At 35.3% G+C, this 13090-nt stretch overlaps 1 protein-coding gene across 3 annotated transcripts in view; it reads right to left on the reverse strand.

The window, feature by feature from the left end:
- The window catches only part of LOC133633777 (arf-GAP with dual PH domain-containing protein 1-like), a 77210-nt gene that overhangs the window by 3522 nt on the left and 60598 nt on the right, over positions 1–13090 (reverse strand). For all 3 annotated transcript variants that reach the window (XM_062026447.1, XM_062026448.1, XM_062026449.1), the window contains 2 exons: positions 1624–1695; positions 216–444 (listed from right to left, as the gene is read on the reverse strand). In XM_062026447.1, the coding sequence (XP_061882431.1) occupies positions 216–444; positions 1624–1695 (301 nt within the window). The remainder of the gene's footprint in view (positions 1–215; positions 445–1623; positions 1696–13090) is intronic.

Raw genomic sequence — 13090 nt, forward strand, 5'->3', positions numbered from 1 at the left:
TTATGAAAATATTCCATTTCTAAATAAGTCATCTTACTTGGGGGAAATTTCAGTTCCCACGATCTAATTTTACTTAGGAATGTATACTCCTTGTAATGCTCATTACTGCCCCCACTGGACGGGAGTGGAACTGCACTTCATAGCCAGGCCATTTTACTGCTAAATGTTGATGTTGAGGAAGGTGAATGTGTGCAAAGATGGCGGGCGGGTCTTACTGGTGTACTCCTGGGGGGACATCTGGGCGCTGATGACGTCGTTGAAGTGCTTGAGCCAGTCCTGCTGCTCCGCCTCCGTCTCGCACGTGAACAGGAAGCAGCGCTCGGGCGTCTCCATGGTGATGCCGTGCTGCCAGGCGCCGTTGCAGTAGGTGCCGGCGGGAAGGCCGGCCGCCGCGCTGTAGTTGTCCTTGTTGCCCAGGAACACCTCGCCTTTGGCGAAGGCGTCCTGTGCGGAAACACGGTTAGCATGACTGCATTTTCTTTCTGTGCCAGGACGCCATCTTTATCGTCTGTGTGAGCTAAATATGTAACATTTGTATGTGTAAATATAACTGTACCGAGCACTCATCATACTTCAAATGCGGATACTGTTAGCTTTAATACATCAGGGGGTTGCCTACAGCCACAGATGTTAATGCCAATGTCTTTTGACCTGGTACTAATTACAAACCCTGGCCATTAATTGTACCATTTACTGTTGGTTAAAAAATAGAACAAATTACAATAGAATTAAAAAAAATAAAGCATAAAACAAAATAGAATGAAAAAAAAAGTAAAGCAATAACTATGTAAAAAAATAAGTCAAAAATTTAAAATTAAAAAGATACATAAATAAAATCAAAATAAATGAATAAAAGAGAAAAAAAAAAAAAATTAAAAATAAAATAAAATAAATAAATACATACATACATGTGTAAAAAATACAAATAAATAACATAAACGAATACAAACTAAATAATCAAAAGAGAAATAAAAAAACAATACAATAAATAAATTAAATAAATCATCAAACAAAATGAAATACAATTAAAAAACAATGCTGAAGAAAGATATTTAAAAAAAAGAAAATTAATTAGATTTAAAAAAATAATACAAACATTTTTCAAATAAAAAAAATACCTATAAAATAAATAAATTAAATAAAAATAAAACAAAATGGGGAAAACAAGTAGTGAAATTTTTTTTTGTAAAAAAGTGAAAATTAATGGGATGAACAAATAAAACTTAAATAGAAAAATAAGATAAATAAAATGTACAATCTAATAAATACACAAAAATAAACCATAAAACTAAATAAAATGAAATGAATTAAACAACAATAATGAATAAAAATGTGTTAAAAATTAAGATGAACAAATAAAAAAATATTATTAAATAAAAGAGAAATAGTATAATAAAAAAATAAATAATATCAAATTAATAAGATAATAAAATATAAACAAATAAATCCAAAACAGGTAAAGAAAAGAAAATCAAATAACACAAAATTAAATAAATGGTGACAAGTGTGAGAGTGTTAGTGTATTTAATGTGTGTGTGTGTGTGTGTGTGTGTGTGTGTGTGTGTGTGTGTGTGTGTGTGTGTGTGTGTGTGTGTGTGTGTGGTGTGTGTATAACAGTCCTACCAGAGGGTCTTTGTAGTACATGAGTTTTCTCTGGTCCAAAGTGAACCATCGCTTCTTGAAGCCTTCTGTTTGCTACACAAAGATACAAAAGACACATTCAGACCCACAAAAGACAGACATACACGCACGCACGCACATGCACACACACACACACACACACACACACACACACACACACACACACACACACACACACACACACACACACACACACACACACACACACACACACACACACACACACACACACACACACACACACACACACACACACACACACACACACACACACACACACATGATTGAGACCAACAACAACAAAAGGCAGCATTGTGTTTGTGTTCCTTCCTGTTGGACCTGTAGTTGGTCATGTGACCACACTGTCTGGGTCACTTCTAGCTGCCAATCAAAACGCAACATTATCATCGTCATAAAAGCTCTTTCTGTGTTGGATCTCTTTTAAATGGTGTACCTAATGATGAGTCCAGTCCCGCTTGCCTGCTTATAAAAGTATCTTGCTGAAAAACTATTGACAATGTGAAAAATGTGTCATTTTCATAAAGTCAACGACATTTTAATCTGAACTCCTCACAGAACAACTTTCTTCCCCCCCCACGTTTATTACATCTTTTATTTCACACCTGGACGGCTAACATGTTCATCAAACGCTCGCTATCAAAGAGCATCAAACCTTGTGTGCAATGTTTGATGCTCTTGTTCGCCAGCGAGTCCTTTTTTAGGTCCACTGCACCACTGGCATCATGAGTGGCATTATAAAGACTTTATTATCTCCTATTAAATACATGATTTTACCATCAAAGATCCTCTATATAAGCTGTTTTTGACCACCTAACGCATAAAAAACCAGATAATCAAAGATCCTCTAATTTGCAAGCGTGCTCTGCTGTTTTTTGGGAAATTGTTGCAAAAACACTGGTCAAAGATCATCGAGAAGTGAGAGGAGCGCTCTGCTGTTTGCAAGTATACTTCAAAACATGCAAGTCAAAGATCCTCTATATGGAAGGAGGACTCTACAGTTTTCATGGATCTACTGCAAAAAAAACCTCAGCTACTGAAGCCAAAGATCCTCTAAATGTGAGGTAAGCGCTCTGCTGTTTTTGAGGATGTACTGCAAAAGAACACGAGTCAAAGATCCTCTAAATAATGGGAGTGCTCTGCTGTTTTTAAGATTTTTTTTTTTTTTAAATGCTCGTCAAAGAATATCTATATGTCGGAGAAGTGATCTGCTGTTTTTGATGACCAACTGCAAAAAAAAAAAATCAACACTTTTCAAAGATCTTCAAAACGTAAAAGAAGCGCTCTGCTGTTTTTGAGGACCGACTGCAAAAATATGCTCGTCAAATATCCTCCGAATGTGAGAGAAGTGATCTGCTGTTTTTGATAACCTCTGACAAAAAAAATAAACGCTACTCAAACGTCTTTTTAATGTGAGAGAAGTGTGCTGCTGTTTTTGAGGACCTAATGAAGAAATACATTAGTCAAAGATCCTCTATAAGTTGAAGAAGCACTCTGCTGTTTTTGAGGACATACTTAAAAACACGCAAGTCAAATATCCTCTAAATGAAAGGAGCACTCTACTGTTTTTATGGATTTACTGCAAAAAAAAACTCAGCTACTGTAGCCAAAGATTCTCTAAATGTGAGATAAGCGCTCTGCTGTTTTTGAGGATTCACTGCAAAAGAACACTAGTCAAAGATCTGCTGTTTTTAAGAATCTACTTTTTAAAAAAATGCTCGCCAAAGATTCTCTATTTGTCGGATAAGTGATGTGCTGTTTTTGATGACCAACTGCAAAAAAATCAACACTTTTCAAAGATCTTCAAAATGTAAAAGAAGATCTCTGTTGTTTTTGAGGACCGACTGCAAAAATATGCTCGGCGAATATCCTCTGAATGTGAGAGAAGTGATCTGCTGTTTTTGATAACCTCTGACAAAAAAATAAACGCTACTCAAAAGTCTTTTTAATGTGAGAGAAGTGCGCTGCTGTTTTTGAGGACCTAATGAAGAAATACATTAGTCAAAGATCCTCTATAAGTTAAAGAAGCACTCTGCTGTTTTTGAGGACATACTTAAAAACATGCAAGTCAAATATCCTCTACATGAAAGGAGCACTCTACTGTTTTTATGGATTTACTGCAAAAAAAACTCAGCTACTGTAGCCAAAGATTCTCTAAATGTGAGAGAAGCGCTCTGCTGTTTTTGAGGATTCACTGCAAAAGAACACTAGTCAAAGATCTGCTGTTTTTAAGAATCTACTTTTTAAAAAAATACTTGTCAAAGATTCTCTATTTGTCGGATAAGTGATCTGCTGTTTTTGATGACCAACTGCAAAAAAATCAACACTTTTCAAAGATCTTCAAAACGTAAAAGAAGATCTCTGTTGTTTTTGAGGACCGACTGCAAAAATATGCTCGTCGAATATCCTCTGAATGTGAGAGAAGTGATCTGCTGTTTTTGATAACCTCTGACAAAAAAATAAACGCTACTCAAACGTCTTTTTAATGTGAGAGAAGTGCGCTGCTGTTTTTGAGGACCTAATGAAGAAATACATTAGTCAAAGATCCTCTATAAGTTAAAGAAGCACTCTGCTGTTTTTGAGGACATACTTAAAAACATGCAAGTCAAATATCCTCTAAATGAAAGAAGCACTCTACTGTTTTTATGGATTTACTGCAAAAACAAACAAACAACTCAGCTACTGTAGCCAAAGATTCTCTAAATGTGAGATAAGCGCTCTGCTGTTTTTTGAGGATTCACTGCAAAAGAACACTAGTCAAAGATCTGCTGTTTTTAAGAATCTACTTTTTAAAAAAATGCTCGCCAAAGATTCTCAATTTGTCGGGTAAGTGATCTGCTGTTTTTGATGACCAACTGCAAAAAAAATCAACACTTTTCAAAGATCTTCTGAACGTAAAAGAAGCACTCTGATGTTTTTGAGGACCGACTGCAAAAATATGCTCGTCGAATATCCTCCGAATGTGAGAGAAGCGCTCTGCTGTTTTTGAGGACATACTTAAAAACACGCAAGTCAAATATCCTCTACATGAAAGGAGCACTCTACTGTTTTTATGGATTTACTGCAAAAAAAAACTCAGCTACTGTAGCCAAAGATTCTCTAAATGTGAGATAAGCGCTCTGCTGTTTTTGAGGATTCACTGCAAAAGAACACTAGTCAAAGATCTGCTGTTTTTAAGAATCTACCTTTAAAAAAAATACTTGTCAAAGATTCTCTATTTGTCGGATAAGTGATCTGCTGTTTTTGATGACCAACTGCAAAAAAATCAACACTTTTCAAAGATCTTCAAAACGTAAAAGAAGATCTCTGTTGTTTTTGAGGACCGACTGCAAAAATATGCTCGTCGAATATCCTCTGAATGTGAGAGAAGTGATCTGCTGTTTTTGATAACCTCTGACAAAAAAATAAACGCTACTCAAACGTCTTTTTAATGTGAGAGAAGTGCGCTGCTGTTTTTGAGGACCTAATGAAGAAATACATTAGTCAAAGATCCTCTATAAGTTAAAGAAGCACTCTGCTGTTTTTGAGGACATACTTAAAAGCATGCAAGTCAAATATCCTCTAAATGAAAGAAGCACTCTACTGTTTTTATGGATTTGCTGCAAAAAAAACAACTCAGCTACTGTAGCCAAAGATTCTCTAAATGTGAGATAAGCGCTCTGCTGTTTTTGAGGATTCACTGCAAAAGAACACTAGTCAAAGATCTGCTGTTTTTAAGAATCTACTTAAAAAAAATGCTCGTCAAAGATTCTCTATTTGTCGGAGAAGTGATCTGCTGTTTTTGATGACCAACTGCAAAAAAAATCAACACTTTTCAAAGATCTTCAAAACGTAAAAGAAGCGCTCTGTTGTTTTTGAGGACCGACTGTAAAAATATGCTCGTCAAATATCCTCTAAATATGAGAGAAGTGATCTGCTGTTTTTGATAACCTCTGACAAAAAAATAAACGCTACTCAAACGTCTTTTTAATGTGAGAGAAGTGTGCTGCTGTTTTTGAGGACCTAATGAACAAATACATTAGTCAAAGATCCTCTATAAGTTAAAGAAGCGCTCTGCTGTTTTTGAGGACATACTTAAAAACATGCAAGTCAAATATCCTCTAAATGAAAGAAGCACTCTACTGTTTTTATGGATTTACTGCAAAAAAAACTCAGCTACTGTAGCCAAAGATTCTCTAAATGTGAGATAAGCGCTCTGCTGTTTTTGAGGATTCACTGCAAAAGAACACTAGTCAAAGATCTGCTGTTTTTAAGAATCTACTTTTTAAAAAAATACTTGTCAAAGATTCTCTATTTGTCGGATAAGTGATCTGCTGTTTTTGATGACCAACTGCAAAGAAATCAACACTTTTCAAAGATCTTCAAAACGTAAAAGAAGATCTCTGTTGTTTTTGAGGACCGACTGCAAAAATATGCTCGTCGAATATCCTCTGAATGTGAGAGAAGTGATCTGCTGTTTTTGATAACCTCTGACAAAAAAATAAACGCTACTCATACGTCTTTTTAATGTGAGAGAAGTGCGCTGCTGTTTTTGAGGACCTAATGAACAAATACATTAGTCAAAGATCCTCTATAAGTTAAAGAAGCGCTCTGCTGTTTTTGAGGACATACTTAAAAGCATGCAAGTCAAATATCCTCTAAATGAAAGAAGCACTCTACTGTTTTTATGGATTTACTGCAACAACAACAAAACAACTCAGCTACTGTAGCCAAAGATTCTCTAAATGTGAGATAAGCGCTCTGCTGTTTTTGAGGATTCACTGCAAAAGAACACTAGTCAAAGATCTGCTGTTTTTAAGAATCTACTTAAAAAAAAATGCTCGTCAAAGATTCTCTATTTGTCGGATAAGTGATCTGCTGTTTTTGATGACCAACTGCAAAAAAAAATCAACACTTTTCAAAGATCTTCAAAACGTAAAAGAAGCGCTCTGTTGTTTTTGAGGACTGACTGTAAAAATATGCTCGTCAAATATCCTCTAAATGTGAGAGAAGTGATCTGCTGTTTTTGATAACCTCTGACAAAAAAATAAACGCTACTCAAACGTCTTTTTAATGTGAGAGAAGTGCGCTGCTGTTTTTGAGGACCTAATGAACAAATACATTAGTCAAAGATCCTCTATAAGTTAAAGAAGCGCTCTGCTGTTTTTGAGGACATACTTAAAAACATGCAAGTCAAATATCCTCTAAATGAAAGAAGCACTCTACTGTTTTTATGGATTTACTGCAACAACAACAAAAACAACTCAGCTACTGTAGCCAAAGATTCTCTAAATGTGAGATAAGCGCTCTGCTGTTTTTGAGGATTCACTGCAAAAGACCACTAGTCAAAGATCTGCTGTTTTTAAGAATCTACTTAAAAAAAATGCTCGTCAAAGATTCTCTATTTGTCGGAGAAGTGATCTGCTGTTTTTGAAGACCAACTGCAAAAAAAAATCAACACTTTTCAAAGATCTTCAAAACGTAAAAGAAGCGCTCTGTTGTTTTTGAGGACCGACTGTAAAAATATGCTCGTCAAATATCCTCTAAATGTGAGAGAAGTGATCTGCTGTTTTTGATAACCTCTGACAAAAAAAATAAACGCTACTCAAACGTCTTTTTAATGTGAGAGAAGTGTGCTGCTGTTTTTGAGGACCTAATGAAGAAATACATTAGTCAAAGATCCTCTATAAGTTGAAGAAGCACTCTGCTGTTTTTGAGGACATACTTAAAAGCATGCAAGTCAAATATCCTCTAAATGAAAGAAGCACTCTACTGTTTTTATGGATTTACTGCAAAAAAAACTCAGCTACTGTAGCCAAAGATTCTCTAAATGTGAGATAAGCGCTCTGCTGTTTTTGAGGATTCACTGCAAAAGAACACTAGTCAAAGATCTGCTGTTTTTAAGAATCTACTTTTAAAAAAAATACTTGTCAAAGATTCTCTATTTGTCGGATAAGTGATCTGCTGTTTTTGATGACCAACTGCAAAAAAAATCAACACTTTTCAAAGATCTTCAAAACGTAAAAGAAGCGCTCTGTTGTTTTTGAGGACTGACTGTAAAAATATGCTCGTCAAATATCCTCTAAATGTGAGAGAAGTGATCTGCTGTTTTTGATAACCTCTGACAAAAAAATAAACGCTACTCAAACGTCTTTTTAATGTGAGAGAAGTGCGCTGCTGTTTTTGAGGACCTAATGAACAAATACATTAGTCAAAGATCCTCTATAAGTTAAAGAAGCGCTCTGCTGTTTTTGAGGACATACTTAAAAACATGCAAGTCAAATATCCTCTAAATGAAAGAAGCACTCTACTGTTTTTATGGATTTACTGCAACAACAACAAAAACAACTCAGCTACTGTAGCCAAAGATTCTCTAAATGTGAGATAAGCGCTCTGCTGTTTTTGAGGATTCACTGCAAAAGACCACTAGTCAAAGATCTGCTGTTTTTAAGAATCTACTTTAAAAAAATGCTCGTCAAAGATTCTCTATTTGTCGGAGAAGTGATCTGCTGTTTTTGATGACCAACTGCAAAAAAAAATCAACACTTTTCAAAGATCTTCAAAACGTAAAAGAAGCGCTCTGTTGTTTTTGAGGACCGACTGTAAAAATATGCTCGTCAAATATCCTCTAAATGTGAGAGAAGTGATCTGCTGTTTTTGATAACCTCTGACAAAAAAAATAAACGCTACTCAAACGTCTTTTTAATGTGAGAGAAGTGTGCTGCTGTTTTTGAGGACCTAATGAAGAAATACATTAGTCAAAGATCCTCTATAAGTTGAAGAAGCACTCTGCTGTTTTTGAGGACATACTTAAAAACACGCAAGTCAAATATCCTCTACATGAAAGGAGCACTCTACTGTTTTTATGGATTTACTGCAAAAAAAACTCAGCTACTGTAGCCAAAGATTCTCTAAATGTGAGATAAGCGCTCTGCTGTTTTTGAGGATTCACTGCAAAAGAACACTAGTCAAAGATCTGCTGTTTTTAAGAATCTACTTTTAAAAAAAATACTTGTCAAAGATTCTCTATTTGTCGGATAAGTGATCTGCTGTTTTTGATGACCAACTGCAAAAAAATCAACACTTTTCAAAGATCTTCAAAACGTAAAAGAAGCGCTCTGCTGTTTTTGAGGACCGACTGCAAAAATATGCTCGTCAAATATCCTCCGAATGTGAGAGAAGTGATCTGCTGTTTTTGATAACCTCTGACAAAAAAAATAAACGCTACTCAAACGTCTTTTTAATGTGAGAGAAGTGTGCTGCTGTTTTTGAGGACCTAATGAAGAAATACATTAGTCAAAGATCCTCTATAAGTTGAAGAAGCACTCTGCTGTTTTTGAGGACATACTTAAAAACACGCAAGTCAAATATCCTCTACATGAAAGGAGCACTCTACTGTTTTTATGGATTTACTGCAAAAAAAACTCAGGTACTGTAGCCAAAGATTCTCTAAATGTGAGATAAGCGCTCTGCTGTTTTTGAGGATTCACTGCAAAAGAACACTAGTCAAAGATCTGCTGTTTTTAAGAATCTACTTTTAAAAAAAATACTTGTCAAAGATTCTCTATTTGTCGGATAAGTGATCTGCTGTTTTTGATGACCAACTGCAAAAAAATCAACACTTTTCAAAGATCTTCAAAACGTAAAAGAAGATCTCTGTTGTTTTTGAGGACCGACTGCAAAAATATGCTCGTCGAATATCCTCTGAATGTGAGAGAAGTGATCTGCTGTTTTTGATAACCTCTGACAAAAAAATAAACGCTACTCAAACGTCTTTTTAATGTGAGAGAAGTGCGCTGCTGTTTTTGAGGACCTAATGAACAAATACATTAGTCAAAGATCCTCTATAAGTTAAAGAAGCGCTCTGCTGTTTTTGAGGACATACTTAAAAGCATGCAAGTCAAATATCCTCTAAATGAAAGAAGCACTCTACTGTTTTTATGGATTTACTGAAAAAAAAACTCAGCTACTGTAGCCAAAGATTCTCTAAATGTGAGATAAGCGCTCTGCTGTTTTTGAGGATTCACTGCAAAATAACACTATTCAAAGATCTGCTGTTTTTAAGAATCTACTTTACAAAAAAATACTTGTCAAAGATTCTCTATTTGTCGGATAAGTGATCTGCTGTTTTTGATGACCAACTGCAAAAAAATCAACACTTTTCAAAGATCTTCAAAACGTAAAAGAAGATCTCTGTTGTTTTTGAGGACCGACTGCAAAAATATGCTCGTCGAATATCCTCTGAATGTGAGAGAAGTGATCTGCTGTTTTTGATAACCTCTGACAAAAAAATAAACGCTACTCAAACGTCTTTTTAATGTGAGAGAAGTGCGCTGCTGTTTTTGAGGACCTAATGAAGAAATACATTAGTCAAAGATCCTCTATAAGTTAAAGAAGCACTCTGCTGTTTTTGAGGACATACTTAAAAACATGCAAGTCAAATATCCTCTAAATGAAAGAAGCACTCTACTGTTTTTATGGATTTACTGCAAAAAAAACTCAGGTACTGTAGCCAAAGATTCTCTAAATGTGAGATAAGCGCTCTGCTGTTTTTGAGGATTCACTGCAAAAGAACACTAGTCAAAGATCTGCTGTTTTTAAGAATCTACTTTTTAAAAAAATACTTGTCAAAGATTCTCTATTTGTCGGATAAGTGATCTGCTGTTTTTGATGACCAACTGCAAAAAAATCAACACTTTTCAAAGATCTTCAAAACGTAAAAGAAGATCTCTGTTGTTTTTGAGGACCGACTGCAAAAATATGCTCGTCGAATATCCTCTGAATGTGAGAGAAGTGATCTGCTGTTTTTGATAACCTCTGACAAAAAAATAAACGCTACTCAAACGTCTTTTTAATGTGAGAGAAGTGCGCTGCTGTTTTTGAGGACCTAATGAACAAATACATTAGTCAAAGATCCTCTATAAGTTAAAGAAGCGCTCTGCTGTTTTTGAGGACATACTTAAAAGCATGCAAGTCAAATATCCTCTAAATGAAAGAAGCACTCTACTGTTTTTATGGATTTGCTGGAAAAAAAAACAACTCAGCTACTGTAGCCAAAGATTCTCTAAATGTGAGATAAGCGCTCTGCTGTTTTTGAGGATTCACTGCAAAAGACCACTAGTCAAAGATCTGCTGTTTTTAAGAATCTACTTTAAAAAAAAATGCTCGTCAAAGATGCTCTATTTGTCGGAGAAGTGATCTGTTGTTTTTGATGACCAACTGCAAAAAAAATCAACACTTTTCAAAGATCTTCAAAACGTAAAAGAAGCGCTCTGTTGTTTTTGAGGACCGACTGCAAAAATATGCTCGTCAAATATCCTCAGAATGTGAGAGATGTGATCTGCTGTTTTTGATAACCTCTGAGAAAAAAAATAAACGCTACTCAAACGTCTTTTTAAAGTGAGAGAAGTGCGCTGCTGTTTTTGAGGACCTAATGAAGAAATACATTAGTCAAAGATCCTCTATAAGTTAAAGAAGCACTCTGCTGTTTTTGAGGACATACTTAAAAACATGCAAGTCAAATATCCTCTAAATGAAAGAAGCACTCTACTGTTTTTATGGATTTACTGCAAAAAAACCCCAAAACAACTCAGCTACTGTAGCCAAAGATTCTCTAAATGTGAGATAAGCGCTCTGCTGTTTTTGAGGATTCACTGCAAAAGAACACTAGTCAAAGATCTGCTGTTTTTAAGAATCTACTTTAAAAAAAATGCTCGTCAAAGATTCTCTATTTGTCGGAGAAGTGATCTGCTGTTTTTGATGACCAACTGCAAAAAAAAATCAACACTTTTCAAAGATCTTCAAAACGTAAAAGAAGCGCTCTGTTGTTTTTGAGGACCGACTGTAAAAATATGCTCGTCAAATATCCTCTAAATGTGAGAGAAGTGTTCTGCTGTTTTTGATAACCTCTGACAAAAAAAATAAACGCTACTCAAACGTCTTTTTAATGTGAGAGAAGTGCGCTGCTGTTTTTGAGGACCTAATGAAGAAATACATTAGTCAAAGATCCTCTATAAGTTAAAGAAGCACTCTGCTGTTTTTGAGGACATACTTAAAAACATGCAAGTCAAATATCCTCTAAATGAAAGAAGCACTCTACTGTTTTTATGGATTTACTGCAAAAAAACCAAAACAACTCAGCTACTGTAGCCAAAGATTCTCTAAATGTGAGATAAGCGCTCTGCTGTTTTTGAGGATTCACTGCAAAAGAACACTAGTCAAAGATCTGCTGTTTTTAAGAATCTACTTTAAAAAAAATGCTCGTCAAAGATTCTCTATTTGTCGGAGAAGTGATCTGCTGTTTTTGATGACCAACTGCAAAAAAAAATCAACACTTTTCAAAGATCTTCAAAACGTAAAAGAAGCGCTCTGTTGTTTTTGAGGACCGACTGTAAAAATATGCTCGTCAAATATCCTCTAAATGTGAGAGGAGTGATCTGCTGTTTTTGATAACCTCTGACAAAAAAAATAAATGCTACTCAAACGTCTTTTTAATGTGAGAGAAGTGTGCTGATGTTTTTGAGGACCTAATGAACAAATACATTAGTCAAAGATCCTCTATAAGTTAAAGAAGCGCTCTGCTGTTTTTGAGGACATACTTAAAAACATGCAAGTCAAATATCCTCGAAATGAAAGGAGCACTCTACTGTTTTTATGGAGTTACTGAAGAAAAAAAAACTCAGCTACTGTAGCCAAAGATTCTCTAAATGTGAGATAAGCGCTCTACTGTTTTTGAGGATTCACTGCAAAAGAACACTAGTCAAAGATCTGCTGTTTTTAAGAATCTACTTTTTAAAAAAATGCTCGCCAAAGATTCTCAATTTGTCGGGTAAGTGATCTGCTGTTTTTGATGACCAACGGCAAAAAAAATCAACACTTTTCAAAGATCTTCTAAACGTAAAAGAAGCACTCTGATGTTTTTGAGGACCGACTGCAAAAATATGCTCGTCGAATATCCTCCGAATGTGAGAGAAGCGCTCTGCTGTTTTTGAGGACATACTTAAAAGCATGCAAGTCAAATATCCTCTAAATGAAAGAAGCACTCTACTGTTTTTATGGATTTGCTGCAAAAAAAACAACTCAGCTACTGTAGCCAAAGATTCTCTAAATGTGAGATAAGCGCTCTGCTGTTTTTGAGGATTCACTGCAAAAGAACACTAGTCAAAGATCTGCTGTTTTTAAGAATCTACTTTTTAAAAAAATGGTCGTCAAAGATTCTCTATTTGTCGGAGAAGTGATCTGCTGTTTTTGATGACCAACTGCAAAAAAAATCAACACTTTTCAAAGATCTTCAAAACGTAAAAGAAGCGCTCTGTTGTTTTTGAGGACCGACTGCAAAAATATGCTCGTCAAATATCCTCCGAATGTGAGAGATGTGATCTGCTGTTTTTGATAACCTCTGAAAAAAAAAATAAACGCTACTCAAACGTCTTTTTAATGTGAGAGAAGTGCG

Source organism: Entelurus aequoreus, linkage group LG18 (genome assembly GCF_033978785.1).
Source record: "Entelurus aequoreus isolate RoL-2023_Sb linkage group LG18, RoL_Eaeq_v1.1, whole genome shotgun sequence".
NCBI lineage: Eukaryota > Metazoa > Chordata > Actinopteri > Syngnathiformes > Syngnathidae > Entelurus > Entelurus aequoreus.